This window comes from Microtus oregoni, unplaced genomic scaffold (assembly GCF_018167655.1).
Source record: "Microtus oregoni isolate MIOR12 unplaced genomic scaffold, Mior012 000009F_ref0000495, whole genome shotgun sequence".
NCBI classification, from domain to species: domain Eukaryota; kingdom Metazoa; phylum Chordata; class Mammalia; order Rodentia; family Cricetidae; genus Microtus; species Microtus oregoni.
This window is the reverse complement of record NW_024543068.1, coordinates 14,121,231-14,141,131: the sequence shown is the minus strand read 5'-3', so window position 1 is coordinate 14,141,131 and position 19,901 is coordinate 14,121,231. Positions and strand designations below refer to the sequence as shown.

The window sequence follows — 19,901 nt, the reverse complement described above, 5'->3', positions numbered from 1 at the left end:
AGGAGCATCTGCTTGAAACCAGACGACCAGATCGGAGACCACAGATGAAGAACCCAGATGTTGCTACCCATTCACCTGTCTGCAGCCCTACGCAAGCCATGAGAAGGCACACATGAGGTGAGCTCCTTCACATCTCACCCCTTGTCACCACAATGGGTCATTAATGGCCTTCACATTTACAGATAGATAGTGACATGCACTGGGTATTCTTCACCAAGACTGGTCATCGAGTAGTTCTTGAACTTTTAAATCTGAACTAGAATATCCGAGATGTGCCAAGGCAATTATAATGGGGGGGGGGGATGCCTGCATAAGAAATTTTGCACAGAAAACTCATATCATAGGGGCTCTATCCATGCCCCTGGTTGAAAAACATCCATTTGGACCATCCTTACAGGAATGGAGAGGTGAACACAAGGTCCCAGGTAGATCATGAAGAGTAAGCAGGCATGTTTCCTGAGCACACCAGGGTATCACCCTGGAGTCCTGCCTACCCTCTCCGCTTAGCTAAAAATCTGCCCTGTTTTCAAGGTCAAGCATTCCTGGATCATCCCTAAATGCTGAGAGTCTGGGCACTGGCGCTGTGCTCTGGGATTTAGTCCATATCACTGGGGACATCCCTCCTGCTTGCCTTCTCTAAGATTCTATCCTGGTGACCCTTGTAAGTGTCAAGACTACCCTGGCTTTGACAACATGGAAATGTGGCCTGTGGCCTGCCGCTTCTGGCCCAGGGGTTCTCAAGCTTCATCCCCATCACTCTTAAAGCGGGCACAGCAGCAGATAGTGACATTCAACACACTTTCCTCTTGGGGCAGAAATCCCATGAGATATCAAAGGCTAAGGGTGACCTTGTAACTAATTCACAATTATACGGATACTAACGGAGTCTGCTTCAGAGCAGAGGCGCTAAGCCTAACCTCTCCACCCTACCCAAGTCTCAAAGGGTCTCCCATCGTATGCCCAGAAACAGCAGGATTAAAGCTGAGAGTTCTGCTCTCTAGAAAGCAGCTCCCCACACCAAGATACCAGGCAAAGAACGCCAGTCCCTCTGCCCATGGCCACCAAATCCTGTCCTGTGGAATGCACGTTCCTATCACATCATATCTTCAGCGTCGCCACCTCTAATTGTTCAGAGAGAGCCTGCCTCCCAGGCACAGAGAGGCATTGTAACAAGGCATAAGAAACATGGAGAAGCAGAAAATCCCAAGGACCCACTATCTACATTCATCAGAAGAACTTGTTTTACAAGTATTAAGATTATGCCAAGAAGGTGTATAGTTTTAATTCCAGCATTCAAGAGGCAGGATCTCTGTGAGTTCAAAGCCAGGCTATACTAGACTACATAGCCACTTTATAGTGAGACCCTGTCTTAGAGAGAGAGAGAGAGAGAGAGAGAGAGAGAGAGAGAGGAATCAAACTTCTATACTGTTGAAATATTCTGTTCTTAGAAATGTATCTACCATTCTGCTCCACCACAAAGGACACAGGGTTTATGACATCATAAAGAAGTTGATATTGCTAGCGAAACTCTACAAGTATTCCCCCTTTGACCTACCAATTCCAGTACCAAGAATCCCTAAATGCAAAAATGTATATTCACTGTAGCATAGCAAATGTTCTCCTTTTGGGGCCTGCTTGAATAAACAACAAAGTATACACAGAGGATGTGTTAAGATGTGTGGTGGCCCTGCTTTACACCAGCACTAATTCCAGCCCAGGGTGGGAGAGGCTGGTGAATGGGGAGTTCAAGACCAGCCTCAACTACAGGATCACTGAAACCCTATCTTGAAAGTAGCGTGCTAGGGATGTGGTTCAGTTGTTAGAGTGCTGTGTGGTGTACACACACATACACAGACACACACACACACACACACACACACACACACACACACATATCCCTGGATTCAAACCAGATATGGCAGAATATTCCTATAAAACTGTCCTTGGGATATATAATAAGAAATACATTATCTTTGGTCCTCCTTTTCTGGGTTCCCTAAGTGTCTTCTTGTAGACTAATAAGATCACCACTGATTGGAGTTTCTGTCTAACCTCAGATTGGGAATGTTGCCAGGGATACAAAACATACAATTATCAGGCTAGAGCCTCCAGTCTCCTCCAGACCTTCAGCCTCTAACTTCTGCAGTTCCATGTCTGATCTCCAAAGGCACTGGAAGCTGAGCTCATCACTAATAATCAACGTCATGATCAGCCATGCCCACCTAATGAAGGGGCCACAGAGCCCCACAGGGATGAAGTTCAGAGCACGCTGGTTGGTTGAGCACAAATACCAGGAATGTCACAGCTAGAGATGCCAAAGCCCCTCCTCACCCTTTGCCCTGGTACCTCTTTAACATAGTTCATTTTTTTAATAACTATTTTTCTTTTTACTTATTCTTTGAGAATCATATAATATGTTTTTATAATATTCTTCCCCTGCTGCCTGCAACTCTTCCCAGATCTTCCCCAATTTCTCTACCCATTCAACTTCACGTTCTTTCCAAGAAAAAAAAAGAGAGGGGGGTAGGGAAGGAAGGAAAGAAGGAAGGAAGGAAGGAAGGAAGGAAGGAAGGAAGAGAAATAAGCCACTAAAACAACCATTGAGTCTGACTAGTGTTGGCCATCTTCTTTGGAGTATGGCACCTGCCCTGCAGTGTGGCTGATAGACCCAGTGTCACTCCACTGAAGAACACTGATTTCTCTCTCCCAGCAGCTACCATTTTCAAATAACTTCTTGGCTGTGGGCGGGACTTCGTGCCCACTTCCCCTCCCTCACTCTGGGATTTTTGCCTGGTTCGGGCTTGTGTGGGTTTTGTGCATGCTATTCCAGTGTCTGTGAGTTCATATGTGCACACTCTCCCTGTAATGTCTGGAAAATGCTGTTTTCTTACAATTATCTCCCACCCATGGCTCTTACAGCCTTTACCCCATCTCTTCCATGTGGACCCTGGAGCTGTGAGGGGAGGCTTGTGTTAAACACACCCCACACACCTAGGTCTCTCACTCTCTGCACGTTGGCTAGTTGGGGGTCTCTGTGTTAGTTATCATCTACTGCAAGAAGCAGCTTCTCCGATGAAGGTTGAGCGATGCATTGATCTGGGTCCCTGCCAAGGGTGGTGTCTGTGAGCTCCTTGGCGTAGGAATACTACAAATAAATGGAGATGAACAGAGAAGGGCTGAGGAGGTCATGTATGGGGATGAGTCCCAGGGGATGGAGACGGCTGAGGTGGATCTTTTGTAACGAACTGCTGGTCTAGATAGGTGAACTGTTTCTCTGAGCTCTCTGAGCCACTCAAGCAAATGACCAAATCCAAACGGCACCACGGGGTCTCCTGATTTGTATCCAGAGGTCAGAAACATAGCTGACAGCCTGGACTTCGACTGGCATATGAAATGGGGCAGTCTTGGAAGACTGGACCCTTAGCCTGAAGAGTCTGGTGGTTCTTGGGGTAGAGAAAGTCGGAGGCTAATTAAACTGTGGACACCCCAGGAGTGTTTGTGGAGAGTTAAGCAAGGACCAGCTTGCGGAGAGCACATCCGTTCACGGGGGGATTAAGTGTGGATACAGAAAGAACAGTTAGTTTCCAGAGGCAAATAAGTGTATATGAATATGATCAGTAATACTATTCATTAGGGGAACGCAAAATTAAAACAATAAGAAGTATCGCCATACGTCCATCAGAATGGCCAAATTTCCTCTTGACTGACAACGTGCAGTATTAGCAGAGAGGTTAAGCAATAGAGCCCTCGCACACATCAGGAGGGAATGATCTCTACTGCACTTTGGAAAGCTGCCTAACAATTTCTTTAAAAGTTAAGTGTTCACCTTCTTTGTGATCTAGCAATTCTGTGGTTGAGCTGTATGCCCCAGAATAAGGACAGTGTGTGTCCAAACAAAGACTTAAACACGGATGTTCATAAAGACCCTCCCTAATAATAGCCAGAAACTAGAGAGAAGTCCAAGACTTCGTCAACAGGTGAAGGGTAAAGAGCTGACAGCCATGCGTAGAAAGAAGTTACTGATGCATGCCAGTACGTGGATGAATCAAAAAGGTTACATTACGTGAAAGAGAGTAGACATTGCCACCTCTGAAAAGGAGACATAGCAGTTGACTCCAGTATATAAAGAAATCTGTGCTTTGCCCTCAAGGAAGGAGAGGAGAGGTAGAAAGATACAGAAGAAAGGGGTCAAGGGGATTTAGAAACTTTGTAGGGTCAAGGATATGTTCATTATCTGGATTATGCAAATGGTTTTACATACACACATGTCAAATCTCAACAAATGACACACAAAACAGCATGCTTAGTCCATCATGTGAGTGAGTACCATGAACCCAAATGCTTGGAGACAGAAACATTTCAGAACCCAGGGTTTTTTATGTCTTGAAATATTTATGTCAACTTTGCCTATACCAAGAATCCTTAATGAGAAAATTCAAAATCCAAAATGCTCCAAAAACTAGAACTCAGAATTTTGAATTTTCAGGGCTGTCGAACATTAGCCCTGGCTTCAGGTGTGTTGCACGAATTCTTGTTGGTCTTAATAAAAAAGACTCAGAGTCATCTATCAGGGAGCCAAAACTGAAGCATCAGAAAAGCAGAACGCCAGCTACTAGGGAGTTCCTTTACTTCTATCAATGCTCAGACCAAAGGGGTAATTCTGTCCTCAGATTCCATCCACAGATTAACCTCACACTGCTTCAGACTGCACTGCTCCTAGACTGCAATGAGCTTCTGTCTCCTTCTGCCTAATAGTCCTCTCTCTGTCCAGCCATATCACTCCTGTCTCCACCTCCCTAGTGCTGGGATTAAAGGCTGGGATCTCAAGTGCTGGGATCACCTTTGTGTGAGCTCTGTTTCTCTTTTAGACAGATTCAACCTCATGTTGCTCAGGGTTACCAACAGAGATCCCCCTGTCTCTGTCTCCTAAGTTCTGACACCTCACATGTACACACATACACAAACACACACACATGCGGGCACACACACACATATGCACATGCACACACACACAAAAGATTTTCAGATTAGAGATGCTCAGTCTGTATCTCATAAAGCTGTTTAAGTTTTTATTTAATGAAAATATAATCCCAAGGATTTCTGTTTCTAAACATAAAAATAGGTAAACTTTCTCCTATTCTTTTACCCATTTTTGAAGTGTACATAGGTACTTTGTCCATGTCTATGTGTATGAAGCACATGTATACAGTGTCCAAGGAGGCCGGAGGTAAGCACAGATTCCCTGAGACTGGAGACGAAGGTGTCTGTTAAGCTGTCAGGCAGATGGATAGTAAGACTCAAACTCAGGACCTCTGGAAGAGCTGCCAGCGCTCTCAACCTCTGAGCCCATTCTCCAGCACCATCATGTTCTTTTTATAAGTATAGTCAAATTCACTAGACACTGTCCATTCAACAAACAAGACAGCGCTGAAGTGACCATAGCAGACCAATGAGGGACACAGGAACCTGAGGGACATCTGATTGGTTGAGCTCCTTGAGTATTACCTTTAAATCAAGTGTCCTGTGCTGGGCCGTGGGGAAGCTGATAACCTGAAGATATCAATAAATGCAGAACAACAACAAAAGTCCCAAGAAAAGTCTGTCCTCTAACCAAAGACCAGAAAAGAATGGCATAAGCTACCCATGAATCCAGCATATCTGGTGTGTTGACGTCAGAGAGAGCAAGGGGAGAAGCTTGAACTCATGAGGAACCTTGGGGCCTACTCTCATGCTCTAGTAACAATAAACACACGCACACACACGCACGCGCGCACACACACACACACACACACATGCACACACACATGTACATACGCACATTATCATGGGAGCCTGCTTTAAAAAAAATATCAATAACATCTGGAGTCTCATAACAAAATAGCCAAAATGTCCAAGATCCAATCAACTTAGTAAGAAAAGGCTAGACGATGCTAATGTTAGAATTACCTGACAAGGATTTTAAAGTAGCCATCATAAAAATGCTTTACCATGCAACAGAAAGTCTCAGAAAAGTAGATGGCCAACACAAAATGAACTCAGTGACATCTTTGCAGGTTCTCTGTGCCATAATGTTTTGCCAAGGCTTACTTTTTTAACCTTATAGTTCCTTTGGCTTCCAGTTTTGTGTTTTCATGGGATTCCCATAATGTGTGTGTGCAAACCTGTCTGTTTCTTCATCTATATATGTGTGTTCTTTGTGCTTTTCCTATTCCAGCTTGTTTGTTTTGTTTTCTCTTATTTTATTATTATCCTTTAGATGCCTATTTGTTTTCTAACTAGAGACAGAAGGGTGCAGATTCAAATGGGAGGGTATGTAGGGAAGGATCTCAGAGGAGTTGGGCGAGGGGAAAACAAAATCAAAATATATTCTATTTTTAAAAAATCTATTTTCAACAAGAGAAAAAATACACAAAAATACAAGGAACCAAATAGTAAATTGAGAAGAAAAATTGTAATCAAAAAACCAAAAAATTCTCCATGGGTGAAGCTCATCAGGAGAAAATTCTAAGAAGCAGTAAATGAAAGATAAAATTGTAGAAAATATCTAATTAAGGAACTGAAAAACAAAATAAATAGAGCCTAGGGGGCTGGAGAGATGGCTCAGCAGTTAAGAGCACTCTTTACTCTTCTAGAGGACCCGGATTTGATACCCAGCACCCACATGGCAGCTCACAACTGTTGTAATGCCAATCCCAGGGGATCCAACGCCCTCTTCTGGCATCTGCAGGCACTGCACACATATGGATAGAACACTCATATGTAATAAAGGTTTAAATTTTTAAACAAAAAAAGATAGAGCCTAGGGAGCAAAAGATGTGTGTTGTTATAATCTCAAAAGGAAAGAAAATGGTGCTGGAAATAACGGCCAGCAATTTTCTCAAAATTGGAGTGAAAAAAACTGTAAGTTCAGGAAGCCAAGTAAGCTTCAAATAAAATAAAGCTGAACCAATCCATCCCAAGACACATCAAAATTAAACTTTTGAAAACTAAAAGCAAAGGCTTGACAGTGGTAGAAGACAGACCAGAAGATGGACCTTCTCATAGCAGGGGAAATCCATGTGACTGACAGCAGTTTCCTCGTCACAAACCATCTGAAGAAGTTACAGATTGTCCAAACGCTATTCAAAAAGGACTATCAATTTGTAGCTTTATATCCATAAAAAGTGTTCTTTGGGAATGAAGAAAAAATCAACATGTTCTCTGACAAAGGAAACCTAAGAGTTATCACAGATCCTTAAGTAAATGTAATCAAAAATTTTTCAAGAACTCTAGGTTGGACTTGATGGTCTGATGTGGTCTTCAGTAGACAGGAAATGTTTAAGATAGCTATTTATTAGTACCACTGTCTAACTAACTGAGCTATTTTATAACTGGAGACGGTGAGAGGATTTGATGAGAGAGATTAGGTGCAGTTATAAAGGGGTTATGTGAAAAAGATCTCTGTGGTGAGGAAATGGTTTCAGCTCTTGACTGTGGTGTTGGTTACCTGTGATAAAAAGGCAAGGTCTCCAGGGAACCCTGTGGGAGAGGAGGCAGTGTAGGAGCCAGAGGAGATGGAGGGCACCAGGAAAACAAGGCCCTCTAAATCAGTAATGAGCTAAGCCCACAGGAACTCATGGAGACTGGAGCAGCAGAGGGCCTGCACAGGTCTGCACCCAGGCCTCTGCGCTTAGGACTCCGGTTTAGTGATTTTATGGGATTCCTGAGGGTGTGAACTCGTGGGACTCTGATGCTTGTGCCTTCCTTTGAATTCTTTTCCTTTTGTTGTTTTGTCTTGTCCAACTTCAATGTGACAGTTTTTGTTTTATTATATACTATTTTGTTATATCTTTTGAAAGTGAATGAATAAATAAAAACTTAGACACTGGAAAGGTTAAAACCTAAATTGTCATTTATACCTGCTGGGAGAGGGAAAACCAGTTTTCTCCAGCGGAGCGGCCCTGGGCAGATCAGCCACCCCAGGGAAGGCCTCACATTCAAGAGCAGCTGACCAACAGATAATAAACTCCACAGTTTGTATGTGTGTATTTTTATTTGGTTACGATCTAGTTTTGTTTTTTTTTTTAATTTCCTTTTGGGTAGTGTTTTATTTTGTTTTTTTTGGTTTGGGGAATTTGTTGCTGTATTGGGATTTTGCCTGTTTTCTGAGAAAGAATTTAAAGTTGGGTGGGTAGGGAAGGGGAAAGGATCTGGAAGGACTTGGGGGAATGGAAGAATATGATCAAAATGTATTTGAATTTTAAAACTGATTTAAATTTTAAAAAAATGGCAAGAGCTATTTACATGCATTTTGCCAATATCAACTTGGGGTGTGATATTCCGGTCCACTCTTAGAGAAAGGGAATGAGAATCAGAAAGGCATTCTCTGTACTGTGTTTGCGGTTTCCAGGAGCTATACAGTGACTCAAAATGAGAAGCTAATTTTCAGAAAAGAATTCTATGGAACCTCTGCACAGAGCAACCCCTAAGAAGTAAAAAAAAAAAAAAAAAACAAAACAAAACCTACAAATCCAACCGTATAGGAGACTTACTGTCACAACCAACACAGAAAACTATTTGAAGTGACTTTAAGGCGGAGTGCTTTGACACCACAGCCTAAGGGGAACAAGACCTACAAAAAGCAAAAGGAAGAAAAAAAAAATCTTAAACCCTGTCCAGTAATCTTACTGTGAATAGTCTTGTTGTTACTATGATGCTGTGTCTGTTATGAGCACTGTATGGGATAAAGCAAGAGTATCAGTATCATTAAATCCACGTTTGAGGGTATATGTGTATATGTGTTGTATGCATGCATGCATTTTTGCATGTATATGGACATGTGTGTAATATGTATATCCATGAATGCACTCACAGGGAGTGTGTGCGTGTGTGTGTGTGTGTGTGTGTGTGTGTGTGTGTGTGTTGGATGTCTGAAAAAAGGGGAAATAGAATAAAAATAGTTCAGTACAAACTATTCAAAACTGAATTATCTAGGATAGTAGAATTCCACAGCATATTTCACTTAAAAAATATCATACTTTATAGTTGTGCTGACTGAAAAGCCTGAGAAATAATGATAAACCTAGAAGCTGTGAATCGCATAGATGTTTGCTTCTAAAAATCTCCTACGAAAACAAGAACCCGGGGCTCCTAGGAGAAGCAGCTCTATCTGGTCCAAGGCAGGAAGTGCATGAGGTGAGCCTGCATCGATTTGTCCTGATACTGGGATGGCAGGGAAACCATCAGAAGAGACTGAGGCTGTTTCCAAAGCCCTGCTGGCTGAAGGTGGGACCATGTAACCATCAATCAGAATAACAACCGCAATGGATTAAAGTGTATCAAATGTGTTTAAGTCCGAGTTCATGATAGCACTTAAAATAACTGTATTGATCAGCTTTGGACAATACCAAGGAACCAACTCATTATTCTGAAACCTGGTAAATACAGGGGAAATGCCATTTATCTCATGTCAGCTGTACCTCACCATAACCAAAGCTTTAATGAGAGGATGTTTTTCTTTACAGAAGCTGAAGAGCTAATAAATAAAAAAACAACGATGGCCCCCAATCAAAGGCCACTTTTTTTTTTTTTGCTACTCTTAATGGAATAAGAATCTAGATGATTATCATGAAGGACGCTAACATGAATAAATGGAAGATAACCTGATTGTATGAGCCTCCTGATGAAGGCACAAACTACCACTTCGGAATTACCCTTGCTAGGGAGGAGAGAGAGAGAGAGAGAGAGAGAGAGAGAGAGAGAGAGAGAGAGACTAAGTCTCTAGACCTAATTACCAACTCACAGGAATGACACCATGGGGATGCAATCAGCAAATCTGAGCTCAGGGAAACCCTACAGTGCCAACAACCCAGTTTCTTCAACAAATAGCATACAAGGGAGAGAGTGTGTGTCAGAGAAAAGGCTGCAGGCTTCTGAGAGGGACATCCACCAGTTGCAGCATAGGAATCCTGCTTGGAGCTTGGCTCACGCTAGAGGCAGCGGGAGGAATGAACGCCGACTCTCTGATTTGATCATAATTGTGGGAAGGGGTGGTCTTCTCCTTTATCTTTTGAGGCAGAATCTTGTCATGTGTCTCAGGCTGGCCTCAACTTGCAATCCTCTTGTCTCAGCTTCCTAAACACTGCGATTACAAGCATGTCCCACTGCATCCAACTGGCTTGACATTTGAAGTCCATAGTATTTATACAGGGAATGATGCGTTGTCCCAGATCTACTTCAGAGTCACCCAGAATCGGGGAGAAAGGTGGCAGCTAAGTAAGAACGAAATGATTGGCCATAGGTGACTGTTGTCAAGCTCGGCCATGAGAATTTCCTCTGCCGTCATCCAAATTTTACACGAGTATGAAACCTTTCAAAACAAAATTTTGCTTAATATACTCATTCAGAGCCAGGTGTGGTGGTATATATCTTTAATCCCAGCACCTGAGAGGCAGAGGCAAGAGGACCAGGAGGGGGTCAAGATCGTAGCAAGTCTGGCTTGGCTCCATAGCAAGCTTGAAATCAGCCTAGGCTACGTGAGAGCTACGGAATATGGGGGTGGGGTCCGGGGGGAGATAGAGGCTAGGCTCAGCCAGTCATGTGCTTACCACAAAATCACAGATCCGAGTTCAATCCTCAGAACCCATGTAAATGCACACACCCTGGGTGGCCAGCCGAGCTGAATCAGCAAGCCCTGCGTAAAAAGTGAGAGACCCTACCTCAAAAAAGATGGTGAAGAGCATCTAATTAAGGAAGATACTTGCATGCCAACACACCCCATGCACACACACACAGGAACAGTTATGTGCACATATATACATATGCATACAATTAAATCTTAAAATAACTAAGACCACAGAAACCTGCATTTCTAGAGCTAGCTGTCTCCCTAATCTACACCAGTGGGGTTTATTCGATTCTAAGAAGCCTAGATTAGAATCCTGGTCGTGACGGCAATAACATCGAGCATTTTAGAGCATTGCATATTGAGTTGTTCATAGACAGTGTCATTTAATCCCGATAAACCCTGAGTAGTAAATACTGAGGTTATCCACACTTCACAGATGACGAACCTCAGGGACAGAGTTCTCATGACAAAACTAAGCCTTATTCCCACAACTAAGCACATCCGCAGATTTTTAGTCAACACCCAAGGGTGAAAAATGAAGACCGCTTTCATTGGATTTCTTTAAGATAAATACATCACACCATCCTTCTCTGGTCCCTTGGAGAAGGACTTTCTGACCCTCAACCCACCCAGCTGTGTGGACTCTCAGACTCTTTCCTCTAGACTGGAGCCCTGGTGCATGCTGGTCCCAGCAGAGGCATGGCTCACCTGGGCCTCGGTGCCTCTTCTCCATCCAGATGTAGCAATTGTTCTGGGCCACCCCAGTCTGCGAGTCCAGGAAGGGGAGGCGCACGCTCCGCTCTGCACACAGTCGTGAGTTGTAGCTCCGGCAGTGCTCGATGGCTTCCTTGTAGAACTGGTCCCCAAGCCTACGGGAGGCAAGAAAGAAAAGGAGTGAGACCAGGGGGCATAGAAACACAACCAGAGGGAAGCGGTCCCCTCCCCTCTTCCCAGGAAAAAGCCGCATTAACAGCAACTAAGTTGGTGGGCACCAGGAGCCCCATTTGTCATCAAATCTCTACCAGATTCCACTTCCTGTCCCAAATCTACCAAATAGCATAGAAAATACTTTAAAATAGGCCCAAAGAACAAACACCATCAGTAAGGTGACCAGCTGAGACATGGCCACCCCTTGGAGGTGGTTCAGTAACAATGTCCTGCATAGGACTTAGAGAACATCCAGAACCAGAGCCCTCTCCTTGAGCACCCCTACACTTGACTCTCAGAAGTTGCCAAAACCCACCCAGGTTCCTACTGTGACAGAAGAGTAGTATTTAGGATACACCAAGACTACAAGGGCAGAGGAGACATCCTGTGGAGGCTTAGCCATTGGTTGTAAGAAGCATTTGAGGAAGGACACCATGGATATGCACCCACCGTGAAAGAAAAAGAACTTTCTCTGGGCCGGGTGTGGTGGTGCATGCTTTTAATCCCAGCACTCAGGAGGCAAAGGCAAGGGGATCTCTGTGAGTTCGAGGCCAGCCTGGTCTACAAAGTGAGTTCCAGGACAGCCAGAACTGTTACACAGAGAAACCCTGTCTCGATAAAACAACGACAACAACAAAACAAAAAGAAAAAGAACTTTCTCTGATCAAAAGCAAACAAGAGAAGTATTTAAAACAAGGTCTGACACTCCCCCACCCCCTTGGGAATTGCTGAGGGATGCTCCAGAAGGGGAAGTCACTGTCCCTTGTTGTGCAACCACCAAAGGGAGCCCACTAGGCTCCAGGGCAGAGTCCCAACCCCTGGTCACACAACCCTCCCTAAACACAGTAAGACACAAAACAAAACAAAAGGACAAGATTGTGAGACACGGACTCGTCTGGAAGAGGCGTGGTTGATGCAGGTGGGTGAGCTGTAAGAGAGGTGGGGGCAGTCATCAGAATGTATTATGTATATAAAATTTTCAAGGACTAATTTTAATAAAAATAGTGAGGCTGGAGAGAAGGTTCAACTGCTAAGAGCAGTCACTGCTCTTCCAGGGGACCTGGGATTGGTTCCTAGCACCCTGGTCAGACAGCTTACACCCACGTGTAACTCAAGCTCCAGGGGATTTAATGTCTTTTTCTGACCTCCATGCAGGCACATGTATGTAGCATTTATACACACAGACAGACACACAGAGACATGTGTTTTTTAGTTAGGACAAAATTAATAATAATAACAGTTGAACTCAAAGCAATTCAATGCCCAGAGTTGAAGACACTAATATAAAGCCACCCTGGTTTGCAGGGTTGTGACCCAATTTAAGGAGTCAATTTGATGCCTGTGAATCAAAGTATTTCATATAATTTTGATCTTTTGAGGCCAACATATTGCACTTAGCATATTACAGTATTCTAGATCCATCCAGGCTATAATATATGTCAGAATGTCCTTCTGTTTCTGACTGTATCATATTGCATACTTTGCTTATTGGTTCATCAGCCAGTGGATACCTGGATTGCTTTCATGCTCTAATCACTGTGAATGTAATAACTATACTCTCTATAGAAAGTACGTCGCAATACCCCATGGACATAGGGGTATAAATATCAAGCCTCTCCTTTCAATTATTTAGAGTTCAGTCCCAAGAGTGGATTTGATGGACCATGTGGAAACTCTGCTTTTATTTGTTTCTTTTTTTTTTCTTTTTAAGAACTACCAGGGAGTGAGAACTGGGATTGGTAAGTAAAATGAAAAAAAAAAAAGATAGTTTGTTTTCTAAAAAAAAAAAAAAAAAAAAAACAAATTGGGGGAGAAGAAGGAGAAGAAAAAGAAAGAAGGAGGAGGAAGAGGAGGGGGAAGAAGAAGAAGAAGAAGAAGAAGAAGAAGAAGAAGAGAGGAAGAGGAGGAGGATGAGGAGGAGAAAAGAAAAAAGAAATTTTTTTAAAAAAGGAAAAAAAGGAAAAGAAAGTGCCCTACAGACTTGCCTACAGGCGAACCTGATGGAGACAGCTCCTCAACTGACTCACTCTTTCCAGATGACTCTAACATGTTCCCAGCTTGCAAAATTGTAGCCAGCATAATATATAAAGTGCTTTATTATTTTGTGAATTAATTTCCTTTTGACAATGCCACTATATTTTACTCTGTTGGGAAGGGACTTAGGTGGCCTCGTTTTGCAAATGTTTAGCACTTGAAGCAGTGGATTATATAAACTTTATGGAATTTTGTGCCCTTGGTTAAAAATATTGACACTTTTGAGTTTATCAGCTTTCTAAGCTGAAAAATAAATTATGGTTCCTCGTTCCATAATTACAGAACAGAGACAGCCTCCCGTGTAGAGGGATTTCTGTTTCTTCTTCTACTGAGACTCTTCTACCGTGGAGCTTGTGTTATTGGTAAGTGGAATGGTTCTGAAGAAAGGCTTAAAAACCAAAGGTGCTCTTACTCAACTGCATCCCTACAGAACGCGAGAAAGATTCGCTTGTGCTCTGCAGCAGCTGCTACAAGAAAGAATTAGTTTTCTTTATGCTTTTGTTGGTGTTTTCTCAAACTTTTTTCTTTCTCACTTCATTTGGATAAGCTATGATAAATTTAACCAGACATCATCTTAACAAAAAAAATCAAATCAGAAAAAAAAAAAAAAGAACTACCATACTGTTTCTCACAGAGGCTCAGCCAGTTCACAAGACCACCAGCAATGCACAGGGTTCTAATCCCAGCCCATTCCACTACTGCTTGCTAGACAGCAAGGTTTTAAGCAGCCTTTTCTGTTCTTTTTTTAAGTCAATGGGTAGATTCTACTAAAGATTTTTTAACTTTATTCTGATTATTATTATTATCATCATCACTAGTGTGTGAGTGTGGGGGCAGGGCACGTGTGTGAAGGGCAGAGGACAACTTGGCAGAAACAGTTCTCTCCTTTCATCAAGGACGGAACTGAGGTCCTAAGGCTTGCTCCGCAAGCACCTTTAGCCCCCAAGTGATCCCACCATCCTCCTACCAAAGGATCCAAAGCAAACATCTTACAGTTGGAGAATACAGTCATGGAAGGTTCATCTGTAATTTAATTGTTGACAGGCCTCTTCTGAGAAACAAACAATAAATCCCCACCGCACCCCACCCCCGCCCCCTCCCATCCCCCACTCCCTCTCTTCACCTCTGAAGACTCCCCACATTCACACGGGAGGGTTAGCACACACAGAAGGTATCCCAGCAGTAACAAAACCAAGCTACCATCAAATCCTAATAACCACACAGCAGGAAATGAACTGGGGAGGGGAGCAGAAAGCCCATTAAAATGCTATAAAATGGAACGGCACATAATCTGATGTAATCAAAGATACTAACAAGGACCACAAGATTGATCAAAAATGAAGAACGCTTTCGACAAAGTATTTGCCTGTGTCGCACCAGCTTGAATGGTTCCCCCTGCTAAGGCGATGCGTCTCAGAAGAACGGAACCATTTGCAGGCAGTTTAAGCCATGCGAGATGATACAGCATGCCCAGGGTCTCCAGCAGAGACCACCCATGCCACATTGATGGGAATTGCTCAGAGTACCACAGGGAGAGGGTTCCCATAGTCTGCTGTTTGTTTCAGACAGGATCTTACTACGTAGCCCGTGTTCCTGCCTCAGCTTCCCCAGGGCCTAGGAGACGGGTGGGATGGCACCACCATCCATCCAGGCTCATCCCATGACCTTTTCTAAAAAAGATGTTAACTAGTTCAACCTAAGAAATTCTGGTTAAGGGAGGGGAAAACAAAATTATAAATTGAGCCCAAAAAAGGGGAGTGGGAAGGGTAAACTTCATCTCCTGGAACAGGATTTCTTTCTTCCAGATAGACCTCTGGAAGCCTGTACCAGAGAAATCCACAGAAAGATTTCAAGGCAAATTTCCCTGCCATGCTCCTCGCTTCCAACAGCTTGGGTCCACATAAGAAGAACAAGAAAATGGGCTTACTCAGAATGAACAGTGAAGTTCAACATCTGTGCCTTATAGCGAATGGAGGAGAAAGCCAAACAAGGCTGGGACACAGTGAGAAGGGAGTTGATCTCTGAATATAGTGTCAGTACTCACAGGCGTGCTGGGGGAAGTGTGGATTCTCAGAAGTGTAAACTTCGTGTGAATGAAACATCTTATAAATATTAAATACCAGAGTTCTCGCCTTCCACCTTGACATGGTTCAATCCAGGGATTGAACTCAGGTCGTTAGACTTGCTCAGCAAGTGCCTCTAACCCACTGCGCTAAGGACTAGAGCCTCACAAAGTGACATCCCACAGCCTCTAGACCATCACCTGTCTCCAGGGAAGATGTCATCTTTACACAGACTGGGTGCTGGCAGTACTTGAAAACAAAAGTTAAAAGCCATTCTTGAAGATATGGGAGGAGGGGGAAAAAAGATTTCAACCTCCGGGATAAATGTAAGCAGCACTTCTCCAAAAGTTAATTAGCCAAAATCTTCACGGCGCTTTCTACACACGCTAAAAGAAAATCGATGGCCAGGTCTCCCAAACCCATGGAAAGCAATTTAAACAGAAGAGAAGACAAATGTCCTTTCCAATATGGCATTTAAAAATAAATAAATAAATAAAGTCCCACAAGGAAAGAATCCCACGGGGTGACATTTGCATTAAAGCCACAGGGGACAGAAAGGGCCAAGACGGGCGGCAGCATATGACTCATTCTATGGAGTTGTGACCAGCGTGCCCCAGGCTGGAGCAGGCATGGACCAAGACCTGTCTGTACCAGACCATGGGGGCCAGATTACCAGTTCATGATTGATGTCTCGAGCTGGAGGAAGCTGGCACCAGGCAGGTTAGACTGATGTCCTCATCAAGAACTGACCCCAGGTCAGTAAAGGCTGCAATCAGAAATAAGAAGTAGTTGCTGGGCTCTGAAAAGCCTTCTGGTCTGGAACTCCAGCCGCCTGGTTCTAGCGGACATTGTAAGAAGTGGGAGGTCTCTTTATGATCTCAGACCGACAGAGAGGTCCAGTCTAGCTCTGAGAACTAGACGTTCCTCCCCAGAGATTTCCAAGAACCTTTCTGGAGCGTTTCTGTGGGGAGAGGGACTCCAACCTCCTCTTCCGACCTCCTGTTCTAGAATGAAAACGCGTCCACTGGCTCAACTTCCTGTCTACTACCTTGAGATAAGGCTCAGGTTCAACCCTCCAATCAGACATTTGTCCTTATTGTCCCACAAGTTCTATGCTCATAACTAAGGACATGAATCACGCCATACTTTGAAATACGTCCCCATCCAGATAGGATGGAACATGCCTACAGTCCCAGTATCTGTGACACCGAAGCAAAGGGATTACAAGTTCAAGGCCATCCTGGGCTATAGAACCAGTCTCTCTCTCCAGCAGGAGCAGAGGGAGTGTTCAAAAACAAATCCCTCATCTTCTGCCAAGAGCCTCTTCCCTCCCCAGCTTTCATTCTTCTGGGAAGGGGAGCAAAGAGGGGTCACTGCTCCCCACCCACAGAGCAACTGACCCAAGGTCCCTCCTTTGCCCCCACTCCATCTGGCACTGAGTTCTGTCGCTTTCCCGAGTTCCTGTCTAGTCACTCATAATATGTGGCCACAAGTCCCCTCTTGCTGTTACAACAGGACCTTGGCCTATTATTTGTGCCTGTAAACAAGAGATAAGCAGCGCTGGCCAGTGAAATTTCTGATCCCTTCTTTCCTCCCACCGCCACCCTCTGCAGTGCCGCTGCCTGGCGGCCTAGCGCCCAGGCGCCCACAGTCCCCAGTCACCCACAGACCCACGTTAAAACCATCTCCGGAGCGTGAACACCCTGCTCTTTGCATTTCAGCATGTGTAATGGGGGCACCGAGAACTCAGTTCCCACTCAGCTTTGAACAAACCCTCACAAGCTAGCTACAGGCAGGTAAAGGAACCATTTTACTTCCCTTGATGTCGTACTGTTCTTAGAGTGGCCCTTGAAAGAAAAGCCAGCTTAGTGCCACCCCATATGAAAAAAAGAAAAAAAGCTGGTGTCCTGACTCCCAGATTGATAGCATTTGGAGATGGAGCATTTAGAGGTAATAAGGGCAGAGCCTGCACAATGGGGTGTGGATTAAGGAAAGAAGAAACAGAAGGGGGCAGAGGGAATAGTTTAGCCCTGGGAAAGACTTGTCTTACAAGCACAAAGACCTGAGTTCAATCCCCAGAAGCCACATAAAGAATACTAGGTATAGGGGCCTGGGGAGCACACACACTTCTAATCCCAAATTGAGGCAAGAAAGGACCAAAAATTCAAAGTCATCTTCAGCTACAGGACAAGTCTGAGGCTAGCCCGGGGTACATGAGAGCCCATCTCAAAAAATGAAGAATTAAATATATTAATCTGCATATACACACATCTAAGGACACAACAAGAAGGCAGCCATATGTAATAAGCCAGGAAAAGGGCCCTTACCAGGAACTTAACTTTGCTGGTACCATAATCTTGAATTCGCAAACCATAGAACCAAGAAATAAGTATTTCATTACGACAGCCAGAACTAGTGAATGGTGTTTGGACAGGGAAGGTTACTGAGATGCGAGAGACTCCAAAACCCTTTCTCCCCACTTTCATTTTCTTACACCCCAAACAACACTATTACTGTATCAGTTTAAACCCATGTTATGTTAACATGTGTCTTCCCTCCTGGAACAGAGAGCATCCACAGTGCCACAGCCCAGCCACTCAGTCTGAACACCCAACAGTTCCCAGGACATATCCACGCCAGTGTGAAGGAAGGGACCTGAGTCGGGTAGGCCAGCAGCCCCTCAAATCCTGGACTTCCGTGTGAGTCCCTCCCAGCACCCAGCACAGAATCTAGTACCAGTTGGTCTCCAGGAAGTTGTGCTGTGTTGCGCTTGACCACCCAGGTGCCACGGGCACAGGGGAGGCACGGGAGAGGCCAGAGCTCAGATACTACTTCGAGGCCTGTCTGCTTGCCACTTTGCACTTGCAAACGTGAGAATGTCTAAGGTCTCCCCATCCGCGCTCATCCCCCCCTCCCCCAGCGCCTGACTTATTGCAGCCATCTCTCCCTATTCACACCAGAGCACTTTTCTCACCCTTGCTGGTAGAAAGAAATCCCCCGCCCACCGTGGGTGGGCGGGGTGGCAGTGGCGCCCCTTAATCCCAGCACTTGGCAAAGGCAGGTGGATCTCAGTGAGTTCGAGGCCAGCCTGGCAAAAAGAAATCTCCCTCAAAGCTTCCTTTAGCCTTTTCCTCTTGGTACCGATCTCAGAGTAGCTCCGAGCGATGTTCCAATGCTTCTGCCTGGCTGTGGAGGCTCTGAGAGAGCAGGCGAACACCAGGCTGGTTATCAGGCGGGACTGTCCAGCTCCACCACGCACCAGCTCCCCAGCCCCAAGCCACATTCTGACCACCTCCCCTGCGGTTCTCACAGACTGGTCTGTAGGCCTATGGAAGGACTTGATAAGCTAGAATCCAGAATACACAGGCAGGGATGCCTACAATCCAGTCTTTCCTTTCTCTTCCCCTTCAAGAGCAATCCATTTCCTGCCACTTTGTGGAAATCATGCTGCCTGAGCAGGCCAGTCCTCTACGTGTGACATCCGGCCACGGAACCTTGACTATGACAGTGACTTTGAGGCTGTCAGAAACCCATTCAAATCTCTGACCCCAACCTGAACCTCGGGCATTAAAGAGCAAAGCGGCTGGGGCATGGTGGTTCCAGCCACGCTCCAGAGCCTTCTCTAAGTACCAGAGGTCACACTGGACTCATCTGTTGCTCTATCCCAAAGCCGAGGACAGAGAGTCTACACGCTGAGTTGATAGATGAATAAGTGCATAAGTAGAAGAATCAATCAAAGTTAATCTTCGTCTTACGATTTCCTACACAGAAGTAGACAGCCTTGTTCTTGTGCCCAACAAAACACTCACGTCTTTCCACCCACAGTTTGGGCAATCTGAATCGGCTCAAGCCTGCCTGAAATCCTCCCTCCTCTAGGATAGCTCCCAGCTTATCCTGCCCAAAATGCTTCATCCTTCACCTCCATCAGTCTACCTAACTTTTTTCATTAAAATGTTGCTAGTCTGGAATCCTAGCCTGTGGCATGATCCTGCCCACATTCAGGAAAAATCCTCTCTCCTGTATGGACCTAACCTATATAACCCTTCACGGATGTGCCTAGACGCTTGCCTCTTAGGCAGTTCTAGATCCTGTCAAGTGGACCGTCAGCGTTCATCATGAGAACCCTCTTCTCCAAGCCTCGGAAGCCGACTGACCACTATGTAGACATCGGTCCTGCCCCAGGAGACATAGATCATCCCCACCTATCCTGAAATGTCCCTCTGTGCCAGGAACGCCATCACACCACCCAGCTCTCAGAAAACATGGTCTAA

At 44.7% G+C, this 19,901-nt stretch overlaps 1 protein-coding gene across 2 annotated transcripts in view; it reads right to left on the bottom strand.

Annotated features, from left to right (window-relative positions):
- The window catches only part of Dpf3 (double PHD fingers 3), a 265,998-nt gene that overhangs the window by 137,254 nt on the left and 108,843 nt on the right, over positions 1-19,901 (bottom strand). For both annotated transcript variants that reach the window (XM_041658572.1, XM_041658573.1), the window contains exon 2: positions 11,315-11,475. In XM_041658572.1, the coding sequence (XP_041514506.1) occupies positions 11,315-11,475 (161 nt within the window). The remainder of the gene's footprint in view (positions 1-11,314; positions 11,476-19,901) is intronic.